At 55.0% G+C, this 26,575-nt stretch overlaps 7 protein-coding genes across 7 annotated transcripts; 3 read left to right on the forward strand and 4 right to left on the reverse strand.

Moving 5' to 3' along the window:
* Positions 1-2,948: 2,948 nt before the first annotated feature.
* MRS44_010269 (uncharacterized protein) lies at positions 2,949-7,266 on the forward strand (the record flags this gene model as incomplete). Its single annotated transcript, XM_065620054.1, has 5 exons — positions 2,949-3,018; positions 3,060-3,370; positions 3,440-3,704; positions 3,941-5,054; positions 5,106-7,266. 5 exons carry the CDS (start codon positions 2,949-2,951, stop codon positions 7,264-7,266), a joined length of 3,921 nt encoding a protein of 1,306 aa, XP_065476243.1.
* Positions 7,267-7,878: 612 nt separating this feature from the next.
* Positions 7,879-9,843, reverse strand: MRS44_010270 (uncharacterized protein; the record flags this gene model as incomplete). Its single annotated transcript, XM_046276480.2, has 1 exon — positions 7,879-9,843. The coding sequence occupies one exon, from the start codon at positions 9,841-9,843 to the stop codon at positions 7,879-7,881; it is 1,965 nt and encodes a 654-aa protein (XP_046131288.1).
* Positions 9,844-10,665: 822 nt separating this feature from the next.
* Positions 10,666-11,499, forward strand: MRS44_010271 (uncharacterized protein; the record flags this gene model as incomplete). Its single annotated transcript, XM_065620055.1, has 3 exons — positions 10,666-10,786; positions 10,850-10,873; positions 10,931-11,499. 3 exons carry the CDS (start codon positions 10,666-10,668, stop codon positions 11,497-11,499), a joined length of 714 nt encoding a protein of 237 aa, XP_065476244.1.
* Positions 11,500-12,325: 826 nt separating this feature from the next.
* Positions 12,326-15,214, forward strand: MRS44_010272 (uncharacterized protein; the record flags this gene model as incomplete). The annotated part of the gene is made up of 5 exons (XM_046276477.2): positions 12,326-12,366; positions 12,424-12,533; positions 12,589-12,917; positions 12,971-13,301; positions 13,356-15,214. 5 exons carry the CDS (start codon positions 12,326-12,328, stop codon positions 15,212-15,214), a joined length of 2,670 nt encoding a protein of 889 aa, XP_046131286.1.
* A 1,007-nt stretch (positions 15,215-16,221) lies between these two features.
* On the reverse strand, positions 16,222-19,518 carry MRS44_010273 (uncharacterized protein; the record flags this gene model as incomplete). Its single annotated transcript, XM_065620056.1, has 5 exons — positions 16,222-16,261; positions 16,316-16,520; positions 16,626-19,005; positions 19,103-19,289; positions 19,439-19,518. The coding sequence occupies 5 exons, from the start codon at positions 19,516-19,518 to the stop codon at positions 16,222-16,224; spliced, it is 2,892 nt and encodes a 963-aa protein (XP_065476245.1).
* A 1,608-nt stretch (positions 19,519-21,126) lies between these two features.
* MRS44_010274 (uncharacterized protein) lies at positions 21,127-22,113 on the reverse strand (the record flags this gene model as incomplete). Its single annotated transcript, XM_046279521.2, has 1 exon — positions 21,127-22,113. The coding sequence occupies one exon, from the start codon at positions 22,111-22,113 to the stop codon at positions 21,127-21,129; it is 987 nt and encodes a 328-aa protein (XP_046131284.1).
* Positions 22,114-24,881: 2,768 nt separating this feature from the next.
* On the reverse strand, positions 24,882-26,319 carry MRS44_010275 (uncharacterized protein; the record flags this gene model as incomplete). The annotated part of the gene is made up of 3 exons (XM_065620057.1): positions 24,882-25,687; positions 25,744-26,130; positions 26,193-26,319. 3 exons carry the CDS (start codon positions 26,317-26,319, stop codon positions 24,882-24,884), a joined length of 1,320 nt encoding a protein of 439 aa, XP_065476246.1.
* Between the last annotated feature and the right edge of the window lie 256 nt (positions 26,320-26,575).

The following is a 26,575-nucleotide window of genomic DNA, read 5'->3' on the forward strand; positions in this document are numbered from 1 at the left end:
TATGGCATATTGGAGCATAGCAGGGCGTTTGGATAAAGAAGACACTGTTTTAGTCTCTCATGACCTGGGTTGAATACATGTTTCTTTTGATGTTGTATGCTTGAACCAAGCGGCACGTTCCGAGATTGCATGGTGTCGTTCCTTGTCTCGGAGCTTGGAGGCTCAACTAAGGCACGATGAACATGTTTCAGTTTTAGAGTTGCTGACAGGTTGTGTCTGTCTCGGGGCTGAGACGTGAAAGTGATGCCGCATCAAAACTTGCATGGTGGAGGGTTATGGATAGGGGCTGAGGGGGAGCCATCTGGCCAAAGCCCAGTTGCATCCATAGGCTTAAGATACATCGAAGGTGTCAGTAAGCAGGCATAGATAGCGACTCAACAGTCAAAATGAAGCTGTCTTGATAGACGCTGGACTATTGGCTGACCGTGATCGGAGATGCATGTTTGAGGCGTCTGCCTTTTTTCCTCTTGTTACCTCTGCAACGGCCACGCCAAAAACAGAGTCTGCCGGACACAGACGTTCCAGTGGCGCTGGTGAGAAGTCAATCGCAGTCCACGTTGTGAAACGGGCCTCCCCCCTCAAGGCAGGGTTTCATGGATGTAACGAGCGATCGGACGAGGATCGAAACGGACCGAGGGCGCTGAAGGTTGTGTAATTACAAATTGGGCCTGGAATGCTGTGATTTGAAATACTAGCCTGTGATACCTTCCAGAAGGGAGCAGGTTGTCTCTGTCTCAGGGATGGACGGGACGCGAGCGAGACAGTAGAGGTTCGTTCGCAATGTCTGTCTAGCCAGGGGGGTGGGCAGGTATGAAACATCGCGTATTTTCTCTTCCATGAACTGGACTACGTAATTACTAGTTGGATCTGGGAAACTCGAGGCCATGCTCAATGAGGATAGGGTAGACGGGGGTGCCTCATGAACCACGGGGCGGACGAACACGATGGTGCAATCTCATCAATACTCGAGAGCGCATGACCATGGCCAGAGCTCATCACCGCATTAACGAGGCTCGCGTAAGCCCGTGAGAAGCAGCCCTATCTCGCGCCCGAGTGAAGAAGGTTTGAACTAGTCATGTAGCATTCTGGCTGGGCTCTTTTTAATTATACCGAGAGTGCCGTGCCGTAGGGCTTGACGTCTGGATCCTCACTACGCCTCCTACGACACGCGTTTCTTCTCCCCCCTCTGCTGCGGTTGCTTGCTACGCGTCGTGGCATCCTTTCTTCTTCGCCTCTATTTTGATCGAGTGTGCTGCGCAAACACGCAGACCGGGTTGCGTTGCAGCGTGACCCTTGTGGGCAAACGAGCAAGATATTACAGACAGTAACAGAGGACTTGGGTGCATCCGACTGCGCTGTAACGCTGTAGTTGGCTTGCTCGCAAGGGGTAAATGACGTCCCCTCCCCGCGCGAGGTTCTAGACTCGATCGTCGGCCAGATTTCTCAAGTTGCCTGAACCAACAGCTCGATGATCGCGGGCCCCTTCAAGGCGCCCATCCCATCGTCACCAGCCCTAGGAGGCTGCTGTAGCTAGTATGTTGGAAAAGTGATCCAGGTTAGTTACGAGGAAGGGAACTTTTGCTTGGACCGGGGATCCATGCCCAGAAGTTTCGTCGTCCTTGCTTTTATGTTTTGAGGCCCAGGTCAGCCAGCATCCATGCATTTTCGTCGACAGCCTGACTTGTTCCTGGTGGGTGGTTCATCTAAGACGAAGCGTCCCTTTGACTGTATGAGCCAGATTGGAGCCAGCTCTTGATTCGTCGTCGACGTTTCTGAAGCCCAGTCAGGGCCAGTGTAGTATCAGACTTGTATATCCCGGCATAGGCACTCACGGCTTCGGGACTTGCCGTGTATGCATGGGTTTCAGAGCCGTACATAGTATACCCCTGGTTGTGCAAGAGGCGCCTCCCTCCTTGTTCCGTCCCGTCTTGGTCGATTGGCGTCTGCAGATGTGAGTGAGCGGATCACGTATGCAGTCGACGACGGCCGGTCCGTTGAATACATAGCCTCGGATGACTGATTCTTTTTCTATATATATAACTTGAGTTTTATAATTTACCTGTCAGTTAATTAGTTTCCTGTAACTAAGGAGTACAGATGAGATGAGGTTGGCTCAAAACGCTGCCGAGGCAAGGGGTAGAATAAACTTCATCAACGGGCGCGAAGACAGCAAAACGTGACATCGTGGCCGCGTCCTGGCAGAATCGGCACTGATTGATTGATTACAGTAGCCTCGCCCTCTTTTTTTATTAATACTTTTTCCTTCCGACGCAGAGCCTAGTGCGGGATCTAGCTGAGGCAGCGTACATGGGTGATGGGGCCTTGCTTTTTCCATTGAGTGTGTGTGTGTGTGTGTCTCCCCCTGCCAGGGATATGTGGTTGCAAGGACCCTTGGCTGCGTTATCTTGCCGCCGTGTCTCAGTGGAGGAAACTTTTTTGCAAGATTGACACCTGCGAAGGACCAGGGAGTGTTGAGATTGGATGGTGAGCTGTGGTAGTTGTTGAAGAATGTGTTGACGGATGAGACATGGGAAGCTTGAATGTACCTTCAGAGGTCTCAGGTAGAGAGAGAGAACAAGAGGCAACTTCACATCTTGACAAATTGCACTTTAAAACAATAATTGAAATACTCTGCATCATGCATTCGAGGCTTCAGAGCCCTGCAAGGTTCCCAATGCATCCATCCATTGGCACTGTTGTCGATCAATTCGTAGTGCCGTGCCCCCCAGTCCCCAGTCCCGGCGCGATGCCTGAGTGATGTGCGATGTCGGGGCCGACACGGAGGTGCCTTCCTCGGTTGGAGTTCTTGCCCGTTGTTTGCGGCTTCCAAGGCGAGGAAGGAGCTGAACGTTGATATTCGTTTATATTCCAGATATCTTTATTTCAACTTCATCTTTCCATTCCAATGCCATGCATGAATCATTCATCACCGTAATGCAATCAATGCAATGCCCAAGATCGTCACTCTGTCACCCAACGATGGACGCATCAACAGGACATCCCACCCTTTGGGCACCAGTTCGTGCTAATCACGTTCACACTACACTGCACCCGCACAGTTAGGTACTCTAGTACCTACCGGCTCAAACACACTCCAGACCAGCCAGACCGGACCAGACGAGACCAGCGCACGTCACCCCTAGGGGACCCGACCGAGGTCTACTCTTACTCTTACACCCATCCACATCCCATCCCATGGGCTACCCGCCTCCACCGCGCCCGTCGTCGTTGGCTCCACCACCTCCTTGTCTCCCCCCCCCCGACTGCAGAGGAAAAAAGGCCTTCACGTCGACGCTCAGCGACGCCAAAACGACTGCAGGCGTTTCTCTACCCCACAGTCGCACGCCGGGGCCGTGCGCGACAACCTATCGTGATCGCTGCTTTTGATTTCTCTCGGCCATGTCTCCACCCATCCGGGCCTTAAACCCCCAGCTTCCAGGACTCAATCTCTTCCACCCTAGGAGCCTGGTCGACAACTCTCCTCCGGTTTTCCCTCCTCCATCTTTCAGACAACGACCTCGCTGCTCCTGCCCGCGCAATCGCCTCCAATTCTCCTCGACGAATCCTCGCCTGGCACCCCGAATCGATTCACATTGCCCGGCTTCGACCTCTCGCTGATCCAAACTCTCTTCTGCTTGCTCATCCTCTGCGCCAGCAGGGGCGCAGCCTGTCGCCGCCCCAGCTCCAGTGCGGGGAGCCGCTGAGTACATACCCGTCGCTTCCCCATAAGCTCCCCGGACGACCTCAGGTCACGTCAACGCTCTTGCGCCGCACCCGTCCAAACCGCACGATAGCTGTGCCTGCAACCTCCTTATGAAGGCGCTGCACAACCAGAGCGCCCTCTCCTCGACTCCCTTCCCCGCCACCTCCCGCCCCGTTCTGTTGCTGCTGCTCCCTCCTCCGCCACTCCCGATCTTGCTCTATTAAAACCGGACACTAGCACCGGATATTCGGCCTCTTGAGGCCCGCGTCGCCGTCGGCAGAGAAATGTCATCCGGCCGCGGCGTTTCGGACTCTCATCATGCTCAGCAGCCCTTCGATGCCGGTTCACAGCTCTATCGCGACGCCTCTGACTTACACCCCGTCCCGTCACCCTCTCACGCCGCCTTGATGGACGCCTCGCGCTTCGACGACTTTGCATTTGCTTATCAAGGCCTTCCCGACCAGCCCTCCCTCGTTCCCTTGGCAGACCACGCAAACACCTCCCAGTCGCCAACTGCGTTCCCGCAGCACCAGTCCATGTCTACTATTCCACCAAATGGGCTGCCATTCGGCGCCATCCCCGCGGCCCACCGGAGCCAGAGCATGGAGGGATCCGACGCTGCACCGGATAGGACATCACCTGTATCCAACGCTCTCGACGACTCAGTTACCGATGAGTTCGGATTGGCTTCTCGGAACCGCGCAGACGGCACAGATCTTGGTGGTAAACCTAAGGAGGATAAGGCCGATGCTGCGCCTGCATGGAGCGAACTCAAGACCAAGGCGGGCAAGGAGCGTAAACGCCTCCCGCTCGCCTGCATCGCATGCCGCCGCAAGAAGATTCGCTGCTCGGGAGAGAAACCCGCCTGCAAGCACTGTCTGCGTTCGCGCATCCCGTGTGTCTACAAGGTCACAACTCGAAAGGCTGCGCCGCGAACAGATTACATGGCCATGCTGGACAAGCGACTAAAGCGTATGGAAGAACGCATCATCAAGGTCATCCCAAAATCAGAGCAAGAAGCAACCGCGTCTGTCACTCGTGCCGTCGTCAAACCTGCAATTCCAGGGACCCTTCCTTCGGCCAAATCCACCAAAAAGCGTGGTGCCGAGGAAGCATTCGGTCCCGATCTGGAGGCGTGGGCAAAGGCACCTTCAAAGTCAAAGATTGCAGGCGATGACAGACCTAGCACTTTGCAAGTTCAGGAGAACGAAGAGACCAAGCTGCAACATGAAGGTTCCGACGCACTCCCTTCCAAGGAAATCCAGGAGCATCTAGCAGAGGTCTTCTTCGATAACATCTATGGACAGTCTTATCATCTCCTTCACAAACCGAGCTATATGAGAAAACTCAAGTGCGTATTGATAGATATGACTTGAGTTTGGGCCCATCTAACTGTTCTTAGAAACGGCACATTGCCTCCTGTCCTGGTTCTCTCGGTCTGCGCCATCGCTGCTCGCTTCACATCCAATCCGCAGATCAGCTCGTCAGGACCCGAGTTCCTACGCGGCGAGGAGTGGGCATCACACGCGCGAGACATTTGTACCAGACGATATGAGTGGCCAAATCTCACCATATTGACATGCCTGCTTATTCTAGGTCTGCACGAATTCGGAACGTGCCAAGGAGGCCGTAGCTGGGCTCTCGGTGGACAGGCCATCCGCATGGCCTTCGCGCTCCAGCTGCACAAGGATTTGGAATACGACCCTGCAGGCCGCAATGGGCAGAAGACGCAGCTCAGCTTCATCGATCGGGAGATTCGACGACGCATCATGTGGGCCTGCTTCCTCATGGACCGCTTCAATTCATCAGGCACAGACCGGCCCACGTTCATTCGAGAAGAGACGATTCAGATCCCGTTGCCGGTGAAAGAAAAGTACTTCCAATTCGACATGCCGGCACCTACCGAAATGCTGGATGGTCGGGTACTTGAGCCTGTATCACCAGACGACGGACAGCTTGCCGATACTCGAGAAAACATGGGAGTGCCCGCCTATCTGATCCGGGCCATTGCCTTGTGGGGAAGAATCATCACCTACCTCAGCCAAGGGGGTAAGGAGGCAGACCCTCATCCTATCTGGGATAAGGAATCACAATACGCAAAGCTCCTGGGTGACGTGCAAGGTCTCGAGGCTGGTTTGCCCGCGTCGCTCAAGTACTCCCCTGAGAACCTGGAAGTCCAGAAGACGGAGAATACAGCAAGCCAGTTCCTGTTCATGCATGTTTGCTTGCAGCACAACATTCTGTTCATGAGCCGAGCAGCTATGCCGTCGAGGATGCAGCAAGGGGCGCACGACGACTTCTTCTCCGAGGCAAGCAAGAGAACATTCGGTGCTGCCAACCGGATATCCGATATTTTCCGGGAAGCAGAACAGTCGCGATGTTTTGTCTCGGCCCCGTTCGCTGGATACTGTGCTTTCTCTTCAACCACAGTCCACATTCTCGGCATCATCTCTCGTAACCCTTCCATGCAGCCAACAGCTGAAGCCAATCTAACCACGAATGTCAAATATCTTCACAGGATGAAGAAGTACTGGGGCATGTTCCACTGGATGGTCGAGGACGTCCGTACTCAGTACCGAAACGCCCTAGATGCGACGAGAGCTGGCACAACGGCCCAGGAACGTGCTGCACAATCATCCTTCCTTCAGTACGGAGACTGGTTCAACCGCTACCCGCACGGTCTTTCCGATGCCGAGTTTATGGATCCTGCTACTCACAAGAGGAAAGACAACGGAGCTGATGGGGTGCTCGAGGCCAAGCCTGAGTTGCAGTCTGTGGAAGAGTATTTCTCTACTCTTCCAACGCAGCAGAGCAACGAAAACAAAGACAATCCCCGCGGTGCAGCTGTCAAGCGAAAGCCTGGTTCAAAGAAGCAAACTGGTGCCCCTGGTCAGGCGGGCCAGCAGCTTGATTCGATGCAAAGCGCAGATGCTGAGGTTGCTTCAGGGGTTGGAGCTCAACAGCAGCGCAGATTCTCGGATGTCATGGCCATGCAAACGAGCGGTCCATCCAGTTTCAGTCCTCTCACTGTGCCGAATTCGCAAAATCCAGCCTTTAGCAATGCCATGTCACCGATGAGCCCAGCCAACATGGCGTCTTTTGCGCACCACTCGCACATGCCAACGTTCTTCCCTCCCGAACTCCTCACTATGAACTTCGGGCAGGGTAACGGCGCTATCAACCCGCTCGACCGACAGCTCGTCTTTGGAGGGTATTCGATGGATACTTCGGCCGGCTTGACGAGCGGACAGGACATGATGGGCATCGACTGGGACACCCTCGCTGCAGGTGCTCAGCCTGACGGAGGCGTACAGAGTCGACGATCGAGTGTCAAGACTGGCATGAACGGGCAAGCACCAGGCCTCGTTGATGGAGCAGGTGTCATGGGCGGAGCGGAAGCATCTTCGGCGTGGTTTATGCCATTCAACATGGAGCCGCCTGAGATGGGGCGAGACTCTGGCTTCAACATGGGTGGCGGTGATCCGTTTGCAGGAATGTTCAGTGGAGGTAGCGGCTTGGCGACGCCAAATCCCTTGAGTGGGCTACAGCAACAGGGCCCCTAGGAGGGGCTGCCAGAGTGTTTGGCCCGGGTATCGGGGTATTCCCGGAGGTCTTCGCGGCTGCACAAGTTCACCCGCCGGAGGTGCTAGTCCGTGACAGCACATGGATCTCTTTGAAGATGGCGATGTTGGAGATGGGGCGTGTTGGTATAACTTGGGATATCACGGCAGAGGACAAGACGGCGGTAGGGGTCAACTATCAAGGCATATCTTGGGATAGGCAGGCTTGTTTGAAACTTGCAAGGCGAACATGTTGGGCATCCATGTCATGGCTGGGGAGGAAAAGGTCTTTACAGCATTTGAGATACCACCACATGCTTCTATTAACCTATGTTACTGTTTTTGTAATACTCGATTTTGCATCAGTAGATGTGTAATGTGGAATGAAGGTCCGAGTTGGAGGGACACTATAACTACCTATAATCGATACTATAACTTCACATGAAGGGAAAAGTCTTGCATGATCAAGACAAAACAAGATACTTTTTTCTCTCTCTCAGATATAACTAAACTAAACCTTCTATACGGAACCAAACATATACAACATGGAACGCCCGACCGTGACAATGATAGCGTAGTGGTATCTCGCTCAAAAAGTCCCTAAAGCCCCCCCTTTCATGCCTCTGCTTCGGCAGCAGCGCCCTTCTTGCCTTTGGACCTCTTTCGCTTCTTCTTCCTCTCGCCCACATCGCCGACGACGTTGCTGTCCTTTTCAGCCTTGGGCTCGATGACGGTACCAGCGGCTTCGCCATCCTCAGCAGACACCATACGCTCGAAGCCATAAGTAGGACCAGAACGCTCAAACTGCTTGCCAAAGATCTCACGGCGCCACTGCCGAAGGCGAGCCTTCTTGCCGAAGCGCTTCCGGTCCTTGCGCTTCTTCTCCTCGTCGCGGAAGGTGGCGAGCTTCTTGAGGCCGGCGTACTCGTTGAGAGCCGCATCCGAGGGAGCGAGGAGGATGTCGCGGGCCGTCATGCCAAAGGACTGCGGCGAGGTCTCGCGGTAGCGGAAGGGGGCGTGGGTCGGCTTGTTGAGGAGGTCGTGGTTGGACAGCTCGAGCTTGGAGTCGACGAGAGCCTCAAGCTTGGCACGCTCTTGACGGGCTTGCTTCTGAGCCTCCTTGCGGGCTTTCTTGTGATCTGTCTTGCGCTTCTTGGACGGTCGGCCGTCCTCATCCTCCTCGTCTTCCTCCTCACCCTCAGCGGCATCGTTCTCAACGTCACTGAGACTAATATTGGGCTTCCCTTCATCATCCTCAAAGTCAGGGATAAGGTCCTTGATGTCGATATCGTCATCCCACTTGGGCTTCTTGGGATGTTTCTTCTTCTTCTTCTTTTCACCATCCTCACCCTCTTCCCCCTCTTCGTCGTCAGATACAGGAACATCATCGTTCTGGGCATAGTATTCCTCGCCGAACCGCTTCTGCATCTCCTCTTCCCACTTGTCGTTCTCCCATGCATCATCGAGGAACTTCATCCAGTCCTCTTCGGTAAGGTCCTTGCCCGCGTTGCCCGCTGCATGCTTGATCTTGCGCAGCTTCTCCTGGGCCTCTTCAAGCTTTAGCTTCCGTAGACGAGCCTTCTCCTCACGCCGCTCCTGCTTCTCAGCTTCCTTGCGCTCGCGCTCGAGCTCACGCTGACGCTTTCGACCACTCTTCTCCTCGCGTCTCACCGACTTGGCGGCAGCGACATCTCGAGCATACGATCGAAGGAACTCGTTGCTCTTCTCGGGGTCCTCAAACCGCAGGTTGTATGCCTGCTCAAACTCGTCGGCACGATCATCGTCTTCTCCCTCATCAGACTCGAAGGCCTTCCAGTTAGAACCATCAGGGGGGACCCAGGCGCGGGCACTCATGAAATTTGACAGGAAGGTCTCGGGGTTCTTGTCAGCATTAGCGATATCGACATCGGTGATCTGGGCGGCTGCTTTTCGGGAGGGGTGAAGTCCGTTCGAGTCCACCTTGGCTGGCTCTTTTCGCTTCAAGAAGCCATCATCTTCGTCGTCGTCGGACCCGTCGCTGTCAGCGGCAGCATGCATCTCAGCCACAATTGACTTTTTCAAAGCATCCTGCTCTTGGTTGTAGGTCATGGGGACATCCTCATCCTCCTCATCAGCACCAGTATCGCCTCGCAAGAGTTTTTCTCGGTGGTAGTCTCGTAGGTAGACAGGCTTCTCCTTCTTGTCCTTGTCGCCGGTCTCGGCAGGGTCATCAGGCTTGTAGAATGAGACCTCCTTGTCGTAGACTTTGGGGTCCTTGTTTCGAATGGCCTGGAGGGTGGCTGAGATCTGCGCATCGAGGTCTTCGGTGGCCAGGAAGCCATCCTCATCTTCCTCCTCGTCCGAGGAGGAAGAGTCGCCACCATCGTCGTCGCCAGACGGCTTCTTGCCCGTCTTCTTAAACTTCTCCTCCAACCTTTGCCTCTCCTCTCGCTTCTTGTTGTGCTCGAATCGGCGGGCGAATTCCTCGTTCACCTTGAAACCAGGCGCAGCGACAGCGGCCCCTCCATCATCAGAGTCCGAGTCGCTATCGTCGAGGAGGTTGCGCTTGGCGCGCTGGGGGTCCTCAGTGGCTTTCCCCATGATTGATTCGTTTCAATGGCGAATGATTGGTCTTTCAGGCCTCGTTTGGGGTTGCGCGTGTGGGAGTGAAAAAAGAGAGATGGTATGAATCGCAAAGACTCTATTTCCACATGGACCTGCCCCAATGAGAGCTCCCTCGTACCTGGGTGCTCAACTTTTTTTTCTTGCTTGGGCTAGCACCTGAAATTTTGGCGGTCGACATCGGCAGAACTATTTTGCGCCGAGTGCCCCGCGTGAAGGCCATTCGCGTAAAATAGCCAGACGAGAACAGCCTAAGACTAAATAAAGTGCTCATATCACTGCTGATAGTGCACTAAGATTGTCCAAGTATTTATGTCGAGCACCCTTAGGTCAGCAGCTTTTTTTCTGCAGCCCACCTGCCTGCCCAGAACAACCCCTAAATCACCGCTAACAAGGCCGCTTAGCCAATGGGCGGGCTGCTCTGTTACCGGGCTGCAGAGACAGGCTGGTTCAAGTGGCAGGTGCGCCAGAGGTAGCCGGTACGTACTACAGCTTTTCCTGGCAGGAGCGGCCTCGTCATCGCAACCAACCACCGCCACTAAAAGTACCTGTGCTGCCTCTGCCGCTACCGCTACCGCTACCGCTGCCACAGCCTCTCTCGTCCATACCTACATACACTGACGTCGTGACCACCACCTCCGCCCAGGCAACTATCATTTAAACCTGAGCGACCGATTACTTTTGCCTTCGATATCGCTTTTCCCATACGTGTCCGCTTTCGGCGATCATTCTCTACCGCTTTCCTGCTCAAACATCAACAACCCAGCCCATCCGGCCTCATCTCCGAGCGATCCCGCGATAATGGCCGATTCTGCCAACGCTCCCAAGCCGAGCAGCAGCGTAAAGCTGGTGCTCCTGGGCGAAGCAGCCGTCGGAAAGGTGCGGCTTCACGAGCTTGCTTATGGCAAACCATCTGTTCGACGTGCTAATTGAGCTCTGCGATAGTCATCCCTGGTTTTGCGATTCGTCAATAATGATTTTCAAGAAAACAAGGAGCCTACTATTGGTGGTATGCATCAGCCCGCTCCTCTGGATTCACTTTGTCGCTGACCTAGCAACCTCTCAGCGGCCTTCTTGACTCAAAAGTGCAACCTCCCGACACGGACAATCAAGTTTGAGATCTGGGATACCGCCGGTCAGGAGCGCTTTGCCTCGCTGGCTCCCATGTACTACCGAAACGCCCAAGCCGCCCTCGTCGTCTACGATCTCACCAAGCCCACGTCTCTCATCAAGGCCAAGCACTGGGTCGCCGAGCTGCAACGACAAGCTTCGCCCGGCATCGTTATCGCATTGGTGGGCAACAAGTTGGATCTGACGGGCGACTCCGGCGCTGCCGGCGACAGCCAGAACGGCGATGACGGAGAGGACTCTGGAGACGCTCGCAAGGTCTCGACGGAAGAGGCTCAGTCGTATGCTGAGGAGGAGAGCTTGTTGTTTTTCGAGACCAGCGCAAAGAGCGGCCACAACGTCACCGAGGTGTTCACCGCCATCGCGAATGCGATACCCGAGACGTCGTTGAAGAGTGCGAGGGGAGCTGGCGCAACGAGCGGCGCGGCCAGCAGGGGAGGAGAGGAGCAAAGGGTGAACCTGGGAGGCCCCAAGGATGCCGCTGCCAAGGACAGTTGCGCTTGTTAGAAGGGCTTTATGACGGCGGGGTGGACGACTAAGGTGCAGACAAAGTGTTTTGGTATTGTACGGTATTCTGTTCTGCCCTTTTCCTGCGAGCCGGTTGCCTGGGACTGATGCCAAGAGGAGCATCTGGGAGTTGAATGTGTTTCTTGTTACTCTCTAGCAGCAAGGTTTTTGTCGTGGCTTTAATGGACGCTTGCTCGCCCATGATCAGATCAGATCAAATCAACATCAATAGCGGTTAATCAGGATGGATGTTGGTTGGGGTGAGGAGTTGATCAGCTCTTTCTACTTTGGATGAATCAAAGCTTGAATCAAGGTTATTCTTATTTCACGTGAAGCTAAAGATGGCTGATACTCATATTAACAACTCATACCATGAGAGGCTTCACAGACCAATAGTGGCCGTCACGTGACCAGGTGCGCTGCGTGTGACTCCAGTCGCGTTTGCTCTCCGGGTCCCACTCTTTTTGTGCCCAGGCCGGCGAACGATTTCTCCTCCTCTACAGTACTGTACAATATCTAGCCCAGCCGGTGACCGCTGGCGTTTGCGTCAAGAGGCAAACAGGTTCTGCTCTGTTCCGTCTCTTACCAATCATTTCTTTCCACCTGAATTGCCGTTTATCCCCGCCGCGCCCAACCGCCGACGTGATCCCCCTCGCACCAGAGAGACATCGGACGCCCTCCTGCATCTCTGCCTGAACATCCTTCTCTCCCTCCTACCTAATCGAAGCGACCCGACTCCTCTCCATGACGTCCCCTCTGTTGTCTTAGGCTTTGCCCGTGGCTCAGGAGTTGGAAAGCGCCCCAAGGAAAATACGAAGCGATCAGTATGGCGTCGACAATCACAGAGGCTCAGGCGGAGCTGATCCGGTATGTTACACGGCGCTCGCTGTGTTTCTAGTCCGCGAACTGACACGTTCCTTGCAGCTCCCTCGCCCCCGACGACATTCCAATCAAGCTTCGATGCGCTATCTGTAGCAAGCTGGCCGTGAATGCCTACCGACTGCCATGCTGCGAGCAGGCCATCTGCGAAACATGTGCGTGCAGAAAACTCGATCGAGAAAGAGAATCACCGCTAACTTTGCGCGCAAGGTCAATCGAATCTTCCGGCCTCATGTCCCGTCTGCGAACATTCCCCCTTGTCCGCCGAGGACTGCAGCCCCAATAAGTCGCTTCGAACCACCATCAGAGTGTTTCTGCGCACCGCCGAGAAGAAGCGCGAGGCCAGCCGGGCCAAGGAAGGCAAAGAATCGGAGCCCGTGACTCCTGTTGAGCCGCCAAAACAGTCGCTACCGGTCCCAGAAGCCCCTGCGATCGAGGCGCCGACTGAGCAGGTCTCGGGAGGCGACGCGCCAACGGGCGAAGCAGTTTCTGCGCCCAGCGAATCTGATGTCGCCGCACCGGCTCAGCCTGCAGACGAGGTAAATCAGTGTCATGACTTGTTCATTAGATTCATCAGCTAATTATGAATTAGGAGGTTGCTCACGACCATGACTCTGCTGCTCAGCATCCTCCTCAAGACAGAGCGGGTGATGCCGAAGACGCGCCAGTTGCGGGTGACAGCAACAATGACGTAGCTCCTGATAACTCTAACGAGCAGGCCATTGTACAGAAAGATGGTGATGGTGAGGGCGACCAAGGCGACGATGAGAATGACGACGATCAAGAAAACGCCGACGGCGAGACGATGAACGGAACGACCAACGGCAACTTTTCTGGGTCTGGCGACTTCAACCAGATGCAGATGATGATGGCCATGCAGAACGGCATGGCTCCGAACTCGTTTGGCGGGTTCCCCATGATGGGTATGTTGTCCTCAGGTAACTGCTGGTGATTCAAATGCTAACTCTCCCTCACAGGCATGCCAGGCATGGGCATGGACCCGATGACGATGCAGAACATGTACATGAACGGTGGCTTTCAAGGCATGGGCATGAACGGCATGGGGGGCTTTGGAGGTGGATTTGGCCAAGGCTCCAATAATAACTGGAACGGTTCACAGTCGTGGAATTTCGACCAGAATAATTACAATCAAAGTGGTCCTGGCATGGGAACTGGTGATTTTGGGAGCTTTAACTCAGGATTCCAGACAGGATACAATCAAGGTAATTACGGTCACTTCAATGACTATCGCCGCAACAACTTCGGACGTGGTCGAGGCCGCGGACGAGGATACTACGGGGGTTACGGCCGTGGAGGTTACCAGCAGCTTGGAGGCAACGCCAACAGCAACAACAACTACCAGGACCAAGGACAGTTTTCCCAGTACGGATCCAACCCTCAAGCCCAAGAGCAGCAGCAGAACGGACAGAACGAGTCGGCAGATGGACAACAGCCTGATGACCATCAGGGAGAGGGGGTGGCTGATGGGGTCGAGGCCTCCAACTCTGGACATCAGGACGCATCCCGTGAGGCTATAGGCACTGAAGCTACCGATGCCTCTTCAGCACCGGACGTGGCCCAGCACAACGGTCCTGCCGCCCCCCGGCCAGTTGTTCCAGCTCCAGATGTTCCTATTAACGCACCCACGGGCCCCAAGGCTATGAGACAAGGACTGCCCAACACGAGCCTTCACAATCTACGAGCAAGAGGATACCAGGTTGGGGGTGATGCCCCATCTAAGCCAACACCTCCTGTCCGGGACAGCCCAGCCGACCGGGGCCGGTCAAGGAGTAGTTCTCCCGGGCCAGGTCGTGAGGGCGCGCGTGACAGAGACAAGGATCGCGACTCCCGCCGTGATCACAGCAAGGACCGATCTCGGGACTATGACAGACGCGACAACAAGGACTATGATGACCGCGACCAAGACCACACGGGATCGGGATCCCGAACCGCCAGCAGGAGCCGAAGCCGCAGCCGGGGGCATAGAAGCTCCCGTCGACGTAGACGCCACCGCTCAGAGTCGGTCGAGGGCGACGGCTTTGACGATGACTCTCGCCGTAAGAAACACAAGAGCAGCCGCCGTCACTACTACGATGACGAGGAGCCCTCACGATCCAAGGACAAGGATGACAGATATGCCGATCGGGCCCGCTCAACCTCACCAGCAGAATCCAAACGGTCGAGTCACCGAAGCCGCCGCGATAGAGACTCTGACAAGAGGAGAGATCGTGACAAGGACAAGGACAGGGACGACTATGATCGCAAAAAGTCCAGTCATCGCTCCTCTCACCGTGATAGAGACTACGATCGCGAACGACGCCGTGACAAGGACAGAGAACGCAGCGACAAGGACCGCAAGGACCGAAAGGATCGCCACCGCGAGAGGGATAGAGACCGACGCGACCGTGACAGGGACAAGGACAGAGACCGAGAACGCGATCGAGACGCCGACTCTAGGTACAGCAGCAGACGCCACTCGACAGACGCAGGTGACACGCCCAACGAGCGCGACTCCAAAGCCCCCTCTGGCCCTCGAGGCTCCCGAGCCGACAGCGCCGCAGCCAAGGACCCTCACACCCTCGAGCGTGAGGCCCGCGACCGTGAGCGTCTGCTCAAGGAAGCCCAGCGTATGGCGGGCATGGGCATGGCCGGCTGGAAGCGCAACCGAGGGGCTGACGACGGCGGCGACGACTCGGGCTCACGTAAGGGTCGGCGTACCACGTCGTCAACAACGTCTGCCGCGGCTTCGCGTCGCAGTGAAGCCGTCAGCGGCGGCGATGAAGAAGAGAGGATGCGCAGGCTCGAGGCTGAGAGGGAGGGTGATCGATGGGGGTAGTCGCCTCGAAAGACACTGAGCAAGCACATCATCGGGACGACAAAGAGACAGTGAAAAAAAAATGGTATCCTTGTTTTTTTCTGTTCTTACCTTCTTTTCTTCATCTTCTCAGGTTGGTCTGGCAAAAAAGGGGGGTGGGGGCGCGGAAAGGCAAAGGGATATACACAACGCATTCAATCATCATGGCTCAATCGGTGTTGGTGGGGGTGAGTAAGAGGCATGGCATTTAAGGGGGGAGCATAAGGTGTGTGAGCAAACGAAAAAAAAAAAAAACAGACACAAAAAGGGTCAAAATATCTGAAAAATTCATTTGGGCTTTCTATCCCCTGAAGAGAGGGAGGGGGATGGACATTTTCTTGCATGCGCAAAAGTCTCAGGGGCAACGAATATCATCTTTCAAAGCGTTGGCTGGCAGGGCAGGGCAGGGCATGCATGCTGTGTAGTAGTAGTTAAAAAACCTCTTTAATCCAGTCTTGATTTTCAAAGACCATGTCAATGATTTCGAGTCATCCATGGTAGTACTATGTATGTATGTATCGTGCGTGATATGATATGTCCACGTCAATCCATCGTCGACTACACATAAAGACCTTGATTATCTATCCCTCATCCAATATTCTAGACAAGGAGGGACATGTCCTATCACCTTGACATCGTCAAGCTAGTCCTGGTGTTGAAGCCATTATATCATGCATGACCAGAGGCATCCATCGCCAACATCAAGGCCACCAATATTCCTCCTCCTTCTTTCAAGCGTCATCTTCTCTCCCCGTTGACTTGCGTGAATCGTCAATTCTCATACAAACTCGCGTCCCTGCTTGAGCCAGCAATTGGAGCCATGTCTATCATCCACAACGCCTTCTCGTCGTAAGCCGCCCAAATGCAAACCAGATATCCCAATGCCACCCTTAGTGGGCGCTTGTCGTGCGTGCGTTTGAACCCTATTAGTCCCTGTCTGTCTGTCTCTGTTGCGTCTCCTGGAGCATGGTGAGTGCAGTGCAGCTCGCTTAGTATATACCCTGGGTACGATATTGGAAAGTGTCATAGCTGAAGAGAGCATCAGTAAGCATGCCATGCCAGAGGGGGGCAGAAACAACTTACAGTCGCGTGTAGTAGCTACCAAACGACTTGGCAATCAGATCCGTCTCGACAAATTGCTCTGCCTCGTCTGCGCTGAGATGAAGCTGGAATCTCTGTCGAAGCGTGTTGGTGACCTGGGCCACGCCGACTGCGAAGCAGGGCATCTTGGAGTCGTGGCCCATCATTGCAACCAAGTCGATGATGTTGTCTGCCGAACGACGCAGAGCTATACAACGTTAGCTATGGGAATCCTCTCATAAAAACGACAGGGCCAACTTGCCTTGGAAAGCTTGCTTGCAGAGCTTCTTGTAATCCTCATAATCGGGTGAACCCAGTCCACCCAAGACGTCAACATACTCGTGAGTGAGCTTGAAAGGAGCCGCCTCAAATCCGACTGAACCAGGCGAGTTAGACAACATGAAGCCAAAGTCGATGTGAACCACGTGGCCCTCGGAATCCACCAAGACATTGCCGTTGTGCCGATCCTTGAGCTGCAGGACGTACGAGATGATGCTGTATGCCGCCAGGGACTTCTTGAAAGCATCAACTCCGGCCTTGAACGGCTTGCTATCGGGCTTGCCAAAAGCCTTAAGGAAGTGGTCCCTCAGCGTGGCAATACGGTGCCGGGGGTTCTGGCCAGCCTCGATCGAAGCGAGCGTGAGACTTCGCTTCAGCGAGTGAAGAGACACACCGCTGGTGATGGTCTCGACCAGTCCCGAAGACTCTCCCGTCACCAGAATCCTCATCCGCTTGACCCAGACATCGATGCCAGCATCAACCCAGGTCTTGTGGCACACGTCGATGAGCTGACACGCAAACGCCTCCTGTCGGAGATCTGCTCCAGTCTTGACAATCACACTGACCAGGTCCCAGTTCTTCATCCAGCCGTACGGAGACGACTTGCGAATCCGCTCCTTCTTGGCCTCCCAAGCCTCGCCAAAGACAGCCGCACTAGGGTCATCGCGATCGCCTCGACGCTGAACACCGCCCGTCTTGATGTCATTCTCCATTCGTTCTCGGCCTGCGCTGGCGTTGAGGTTCGAGTCGATCTGCACATCATCCTCAAGATCCGGGTTGCTCGGAGAGATAGGCATTGTGCTGGTCCTGGCAATGATGGTGTCAAAGGTTGGGCCTTGTTCATCCACGTCGAAGCTCTGTTCCTCCAGGCTCTGCATGCTGGCAATGATCTTGGCTCGGATCGCCGCTACCTCTTGCTTTGGACGCTTTCCACTAGTAGCTTCAAGTTGCGCAAGCATCTGGGAGGCTGTTCGCATATGAGTTGCCAGTGCTGAAAAGTCTGGCTGATCGGCTGGCGCATTCCGCTGGATAGGCAGAGTCATCCTTCGCGCGCCAGGCCCAGGGCTGTTCGACCTCGATGTCCCTGTGCCAGAGGTTCGGGGAGTCGTCACGTCCAGGGTCGAAGACGAGGTTGTCGCTCCACTGGGAAGACGTTGGGCAGCGTGGTGCGGCGCTGGTCTCACAGGGAATCTGACTGGGGATTCATCCATTCCCCTGAGCAATGGTGAGCTTCCCAAGTCGCCAGAGGCGGGCTCAAAGACACTATCCAAAACAGGTTCCGGGCCCTTCACCGTAGGTGAAAGACGGGGAGAGTCAGACAAGTCGAAAATACGGTTCGTCCTGGCGCTACCGCCTATTAAACTGTTCAGGAGACGCTGGTTCTCAGGCGCATCAGGGTCAAAAGAAAAGTCATCCCTGAGAACTTCGACCATGATCAGGTATGGCACCTTTTCTGCACTATTGAGCACCGTCGCCTCCGCGGGGTTCACCCGCACAATGCGGTGATGACGGCTCTTGCCAGGAGATCCATTCACGAGTGTAGGAGGGCAGATGACGGGAATATCAACCTCAGCTGGGAGATCCTGAGATATTAGCGCAAGCTCCGCTCGAAGAGCACTCATCCGGGCAGGTTTGGGAACCAGCACTAATCGATTCGAAATGCCCTCGAGAGCAGTCAGGAACTGGGTCTGCGATCTGAAGTAGTTTTGTCTCAGCAGCCTCGTTTTCTGCACTGGCGATAGCTCATTCATCGCGAGCACAGCCTTTGAGTGGTGCGAATGCCTCCGAGCGACGTCGCCTGGCCTGGGGACATTCCCTGCCGAGATCGGGGTTGTTGGCCTCGTTGGCGGACGAGGCGAGGGTAGGGGCAGAGACGATGTGCTCAGCTTGGCCTCCAATGACTTCATCTCAAGAGCAGATGGCCTCGACGTACCCACCGGCGTCTTAGACCGTCCAGGAGGAATAATGACTGGAGGTGGCACAGGGGCGGTACGGGTAGGCTTTGGCGAAGAGTCCCTCGATCCCTTGGGGTCTGGCGCACTGAAAGTACGTCCAGCATCCTTGGCGCGACGCGACCGCGAATTCGCAGCTGTGACTGTACGGGCTCTCGCTGGCTTGACGTTCTCCTTGCTCTCGGTGGTGGGATCAGTAATTGGCTGCGGCTTGCGCGCCTGTGCGACAGCCAAGGGACCAGCCCAGCGTGGTATCATGGGCAGCGCAACGCTGGCGAGGACGAAGCTGGAGAGCACGGTGACGGGCAGGACGTTCTCCTTGATCTTTTCATGGCGGGCGGTATCGGCGAGTCCAAACACAATGTGCTGGACCTTGTTGTAGACTCGGCGACATGTCTGGAACGAGTCGGACTGCGGATTCGACGACAGATCGTGCAGATATGTTTGGAAGAGCCAGAACGTCTGCGGCACGCTGGTTAGCACCCAATACGGAGGCGGGACGAAATGGTTCCTATGACGCGGTGCTCCATTCCAGTTCCAAACCAAACATCACACGTACCAACAGCGCTGCTGTGACGGATTCCTCGCACAAGTCCAACAAAAACTCCTCCAATGCCATTGACTCATTGTCGACGCTGATTATAAGGTGGCATAGCTGCGGCAGGAAGAACTCGATATCCTCGTAGGGGAACTGGCGCAGCTTCTGGCAGAGAACATAGTGAATCCCCACGTGGTTGGCGTAGCGGCTGTCGCGACAGGTGGCATTAGCGATGGTACAGGTCGGAGACGGCGGGATGGGTTCAGGATGAGGGGCGGTGGGCTAATTTGAAGCAGACGCGAGGACGCAAGCCGGCCGGTGTCTATGACTGTTGATGGGGTCGTGGCAAAGACTCACGAGAGGTATGAGACGGGGAGAAAGGGGTTGGAGTTGAAGACGTCGGACTCGAGGAATCTCTGAAGCAAGTCCCACGACATTGGGTTACGCAGGGGAGCGAGCGTCGATGAGGGACGGCTGGCGTTTCGTCATCTAGGTTCGAATAGAAATAATACAAAGAGCGGGCTTTAGATAAGCGGAAGTGAACGTGTGCGAGGGATGAATCGAGAAGGCATTCGCATGGACGAGTGATGTTTAAAGTTGACAGGATGGATGGTCGACGACGACGAAGCTTAGGTCGGTGGTGTAGGTCGGTTTACAGGAGGGCGTCGGTAGCGGACTAGAGGCACCTTATTAGTGGAGTTCCAGCGGGCGGCTTGCCTGGCTTACTACCTGGGAGTACCTAGCTAACGTAGTGTAACAGCTGGCCCCTTGGATTTTGGTAAGGGGAGGGAAGGGGGAAAACACGGCCGTCCTCCCGCAGCTGGCGATGCCCCAATGAGGAGCTGCCAATCCCCCCTGAAGTGGCCACTAACAGTTCGATCTCAGAGGCTGCGTCAGGGGCCCGGAGGTGTGCACCACGGGCCCGTGGCGGGGACCCTTTTGTCGCGCCCAGCGGAAGCGGTTCGGAGATGGGTCGGGCCCATATTTCCCATCGCTAAAGGCCCGCGAGGGGGAGATTGACTTGTCCTCGGCGCATGGACGGGTGATGATCTTTAATTATTCGTGGCATGAGCTTTGCAGACGATGCCATCGGCCTCTTGAAGCTGAATAACGAATCTGTAGATGCACCTGTAGACGCGAATCGTTCAGTCGTTCGGCTTGTCGGAGTATTAACTGACGTCAGACACCACCTACGTCAGCCTGCACTGCAGCACTGAGATGGATGCATTCACATGGCAGCAAAATTTAAGGGTTCTTCGAGACTGGCACGAAAAGAGTTCTCAGTCTTACTCGTGCATGTAGCACTGGTACAACCATTCAATTTGGTCACAAATGACCTACCCCAGTGTCAACTGCATGTTTCAAACCATCAACGGTGTCCAGGGTTGGAAAATGCCAATGCCGACCTCCATCCGGACGCCTTCAGGGTAGGCAGGATTTGAGTCAACATCGAGTCAACGAGGGGATGACAATGCTACCCAGGTATGAATCTCACCACTAATCAATCTCATGTACGGCCTATGTATTTCTTCAAAGTCATTGGCCTCACCCAGGTCCCAACCATCAGTGTCAGGCCATGGCAGGGATGCAATGCGGACCTCAAAGCTCCGAGCGAGGTCAGCTTCGACAAGTAGTTAGACTAGCCTGGCAGACCGCCTCCATACCAAGACTGCGCACGAGTTGCCCGCATGGGCCATTCACAAGACACAAAATAAGATCACAAATGGCACCGCACTGAGTTGACGCGTGGAGGCTGCTGTATTCAAGTCGTTGCCCCCAAATACTTCTCATCCACCTATGTATATGCCCGGTAGAGCAGTGGCACTCCCACACAACATTGAGCACTCTATAAGACAACTGTCGCTCCACGCGGAGGCGATAAACCCGCCCCAAAAAAGAGAACCACGAGACATCTGTCTCTCCTGGCGCCAAACGCCGGCTGAATGCGAATCCCCTTGAACGCCGTTTCGTACTCGATCGTATCCTTCATGATGTGCCCCAAAACTTTCACGAGGCAACTGCCCCCCTCCAAGCAAGAAGATAAATCATGTCTTCTTTCTCCTACCACCGCGCCTCTTTTTGGGTTCTGGCATCTCTTCGTCGCTCGAGCTCTCCTGCTTGGCCTTGGCCTTGCTGCCCTCCTTCTCATTCTCGACACGACTGACAATGTCGCGTAAAAAGTCCCACTGCTCGTCGGTCTCAACCACCTGCTTGAGCATTGGCGCCGTGACCCTCTTTCCGCCCTTCTCCTTGGCTATATCGGCACTTTTTGTGACCAGCTGTATCATAAAGAGCTCGAGAGCTTTGCCGACGGCGATTGGCGTCTGTTGGGCAACCTTGCCGACTTCCTCGTCCGCCTGCATGATGCGCTTGATTCTCGCAGTGGGAAACTTTGTCTTGACAGGCGACGGCTCGATAGCGGGTGCCGGAGGTGGCGCGGCCCTGCGGGGAGGCATGGCTGTAGAAAAGGGCGTGTCCGTGGACAAAGAGGGACCAGATAGACCAGCTCCTAGCGGAGGTGGATAGGTTTGGCTGTAGGGAGCTACACCGGGTCGCGGAGCTTGCTCTGAGAATGCGAAGCTGTACGACGAGGGCTGTGGGGGATGATGTTGATGCGCAGATAAAGAGTCTCCCTCGTAGCTGCCGCGGTGAGACGTTCGGTGGGATGAGGACGAATGAACGTATTGATCCTGAAGGAAGGTCGGCTGCGCCGAGTAGGGTTGATATTCCGACCCGACGAATCTGGGCTGGGATGGATGCTGCCGCTGGTGGTCGACGTCGTTGGGTTGATCGTTGTTGACACCGATGTCGATGTTGTTGCTGAGGGGGAGAGAAGGGGGAACGTAGGAAGAAAAAGAGGCAGACCTGTTGTAGGCTGGAGGCTCTGCTTTATATTCGTATCCTGGGCACGGGAGGTGGCTGCCGGTTTGTGGATGTTGGAGCTTTTGCGGCGCGGGTTGAGTGGGGCCACCTGAGTAAAAAGAAGAGAGGTCCGGAGACTTGGGAGCGTAGGTGCTGTCGTCGGCCGACATAATAAATAATTTTTTTTGTCCTGACCGTGAAAAGATTAAGGTGGGGCCTTGGCGCCGAAGCGGCCGGGAGGGGATTTGTCGAAGCCCGGCAGCGAATGAGACTGCGTGAATGGGTCCCCCTGGGTGCTTCCCCTCCGACGGGGTCTGGCTCCAGTCGTCTTTGGTGGTGGTGCTCGATAGACGGCTGATGATTTCGACCTAGGTCGCTTGGCGGCGCGCGATCGCAGCAGCCAGCGTAGCGAGGCCGGGGTTGATGGGATGGGATGGGATGGGCAGGTAGCCTTTGTATTGATGTACAGTGTGTCGCGTCAAGACTTGAACGCGCCGTATATACGTGTCTTGAGTTATTTGCTGGTGTCTCTTTGTACAAGTGACAACCAACACCAAGAGGGAGCAAAGTCTCGAGCTTACTTGGAACGTAATGGGGTTGGCCAAATCCAAATCCGTGCACAATCGAAATCGGATGTTGGTGATTGTCGTCTGGGGTTGCGCCGAGACGGTAGCTTTGTAGTCGAATAAAGGCTTCCTTGCATATGAGTATCAGCCAAGGTCATGCGATCATCCAAGGAGGACGCCTCAAAAGACCAAACTGATCCAAGAACCCAGACGAGACAGCAAAGAGACAGACGAGCGTTGGGCTGGCTGTATGAGGCTGTTTGGATTCTGACTCTCAGGACCGATCCAACTGCGGGAGCTGATCTGCTGCTAATAAGCTCACAGCAGCAGTGCGCAGGCGACAGGGGGATCAAGGGGCCCAGCTGGAGCTCACGAATCAGCGGGCTCCCGTGCCGTGGCTGGGGATGACGATGTGGTTTGATTGACGTGACGTCGGGTGGGGCACAATGCAAGATTGGGCCGGCCCGGGGCCATGCATAGAGTGAAGCTGAGGTTGTGGTTGTGGGATGTGGTTTCTGTGCAACTCAGACAAACGAGAGGACAGAAGCACCCGTAGAACAACTCACGAAGCGAACAGGAGTGGTGAATGAGGACGTCCGCTGTCGGGAGGCTGTGCAAGCCAGCCCCGTCCGTAAGTGAGATGGAGGCGATGCGAGTTTGTCCTGGTGGTGGCGGTTCGACACGGATGAGGCTCCCGAGGCCACAAGGCACCCAGTGTAAGACAAGAAGGCAGACAAGACAGCGTCGGGCCCAGCAAGGTAAGAGACCCGATCTGGTAATCGCTGCAACTCCTTGCCTGGTGCGAGCTTGTCGTTGGCTGGCGTGCTGGCCCAGGCTCTTTGCCTGGAAGGACAGCACTGCAAGGGGGCTGCAAAGGTTGATGGCTGAGGGGACTTGGCCAAGAGGGCAACGTCTCGGTCCTTTGTAGATCAGAGACAATGAAGTTGAAAGAACAATGGGCCAAGAGAAGCCTGGAAACAATCCGAGAAGCGTGCGTGCGTATAAGTGAGAAGTAGGTCCGGTGTGGAGACGGTAGCTTCGGTGAGGCTGCGGTGATGAATACCGTACCTAAGCTCTTGTTGGTCCCATGAGATCGGAGCCAGGGGGGCGTCGCTGGATCGTTCTTGCTTCCTTCAGAGGGCGGACCAGTCGGCATTCATCAAAGCGGCGGCAAGTGGCGGGGGGAGGCGAGGGAATGCCGGCCGTTTATATGCACGACGCGGGGCTGTTCCTCCGACACACGCTACGTACAGGTACCGCTGTAGGTAACACCCTGACCGGGCAGCTGAGACCCAAACATCCATCCCCATCCTTCCGTGGGCGAGACGAGACCGTCTCAAGCTGATCCCCGGGGCAGTAGGCAGGAACCGTCCAAGGGGAAGGGAAGGAACTCTCGCTGGGGCGTGCTCGCCGCTGACCAGGCTTGCGCGCCCCATAATTGGGATCCATTTACACTTTCCGGCATTTACAGTGGCTACCTGCATTATCCTTTTCGGGAAGGCGCGTGTGCATCTCGTCTCCAGGCCCTGCCTGCGCGGCGTGCGTTCGCGATTCACTCTCACCTCTCACTCTTCCCTCTTATTTCTTTCACCCACACTTTCAGGCGAATGACCCGTATGGACTCTGTGACACGATGCGGCGATTGCTCTGAGGGTCTTATCGACTGGTTCAGACTCGGTCAGCCTGTACGACTTCCATTGCGCCCTGACTTCACTCCGCACCGCCGAACTTTTCAAGCCATACCTCTGTCAGCCGCACAATGCAAGGCAAGGCCTTGGGCACTGGTGGAGCAAGTGGCATCTCCCATTCCTCGTTTGCCAACGAATGGATGGCGAAGCATGCAGTGCTGAATCAGTCACCCAAGCAAGGAACCGCGAGCAACTGGCCTTGCATGGATGATTTGGTTGCCTTTTTGCGGCCCCAGGCTCCCCTCTTAGGCTCCCAGCGTCAGCCTGATAGAGGGCACAATGCAGCTATTGTACAGAAACCTCGAATCAGCTAATTGCTGGACCCTCATGCTTTCTGATTCCAGCAGTGACATTTGGGAGCTGGGGCGGGATGTGTTGGTGTTTGTCTCAAGGCTGAAACCGATCCATACTGAGCAACTCGCCGGGTCTCGGATGTCAGTGATAGTTCGGCTCTCGAACGCGACAATGTTCGTGGTTGACGTGTCATCTTTCTTGTCCGGTATGATTCCAAATTCCCTACACACGTCACCCGTTTGTCTTTGCTCTCACGAGCCATATGATGATACAAGTTGAGCTTTTATCTCGGAGCAGGCCTGGTGAAGACGAAGCCGAGTTCTATCCTCTGGTTCCTGATCCACCATCTTAAGGCCTTGTCTATGATTGTTTACTTGATCTAATCTGATGCTACACCTTGTCTCCGTTCAACGTGCCCCATTCAGGCATTCGTCTTCTAATTTCCTTCACAGCGGTTCTCAGCCCTTGTAACCTCTTCTCTTCTGTGCTCGATAAAAAGATTGACGCCACGGGCCATGCGTGGATTCCCCCGTCAAACTTCTGACCTTCAACCTCGACGCCGATTTTGGCTTGGCGTTTGAGGAAGTCTTCGATATCAGGTGCAAACACTTCCTCCTCTCCAAAGATGACAAAGTAGCCTCGTTCTGGACTGGCTGCCCTCCACAGAACATCGTCGACACAGTTGCCTGGAGATGCTGGCTGTTGTTGAACCATGCTCTCACCTGCATACTCATGTGCGTATCTCCACAAGGTGCGTTTATCCAAAAAGTCACTCTTGGAAGTATAATGCAAATTCGACATGAGAGTCACCCACGGCGAAATGAGCGTGGCCATTCGTGGTAGAGCAAGATGAGGTGGCTGGGGATCGGTGAGACCACCACGGACACTGGCATTGACCCCCTTGCTCTCTTGATTATCCGCCTGGGCGCCCAACTCGAGCAGTAAGCTAAGGATCAATGCGCCGCCGGCTGAATCGCCCGAGACGCAGACCTTGGAGGCATCCTTGACAACTTGGAGAACGTGCCTGTAGCCTTCTAACGCCTCCAAAACTTGCCTGGGGTAGACCTCATCAGGCACCAAGGTATATTCAAGTGCGAATATTGCTGGGTTCTTGAACCCAGCTTCCACGAGTAGGTGATGCCAAACCATGAGGAACTCGAGATAAAAGTAACTCGAGCCCATGACAAACCCGCCGCCTTGAACGTGTTAGTGACAAGGTCAAAGGGTCTGCAAATAGATGTGTCTGCCCTACCGTGAATGTAATAGAGAACAAAGTCCGGCGGATGCTCGGGCCGATGCATAATCCAGGTGCCCCGGGTCTGGATGCTCCCCTGGTTGCTGTTAATGGTGCCTTTCTGGATGGTTTCCAGGGGGGACTGTACCGTTCCTATTGTGTACTCACGATAATAGACTGGAGATCGCAAGTAGCCATGGCGAAGCATGCGCCACCGGATAAAGGGGAGGGCGACATATTTGGAAAAGAAGACTCTCCCGACTTTGGAGGGAATATTGGCAAAGGCGTATCTCACGCAGCGTATAACAAGATCTTCAAATAAGGTGGCATTTTGTGTGAATGGGAGTTGGCGGCTTGGGTGAGTAAGGTAGCGCTCATGGACAAATTCAAAAGGGAGCTCCAAGACTAAACATGCCGTGTGAGTGTCTGTGAGATTCCAGATCTGCAATGAGTGAGGGTCAACTAACGGAGAAAGGGCAGAGCCCGAAGACCAGTAATGAGGGTCGTGAGAAAGCCGGCGTGCCACAAGAGCTGTGGTGCGAGGAAGGCGAGAAAGACGGCACAGTCGACGAGGGTGATGGGGCCGAGGATCATGATGGGGGAGAGTTGGCTCGGAACGGGAATACGTGGCTCATGAAATACGATGTCTTTTGAAGCCGTGGATCGGTAGAGAATGTGACTCTTTTCAAGTGAAGCAATCTCCAAACGAGTGTCCTAACAAAGCCGCAACAGGAAGGATATAATTGATCATGAACGACAGCGGCTCGTGCCGTAATTGGGCAACAAGTCCTTGACGCGTTCAAGTTGGTTGTTGGATCGATGATGGAGGGGGCTGTTGTTGGGCGCAGCT

This window comes from Fusarium solani (assembly GCF_023522795.1).
Source record: "Fusarium solani strain SB1 chromosome Unknown bctg00000006, whole genome shotgun sequence".
Taxonomy (NCBI): domain Eukaryota; kingdom Fungi; phylum Ascomycota; class Sordariomycetes; order Hypocreales; family Nectriaceae; genus Fusarium; species Fusarium solani.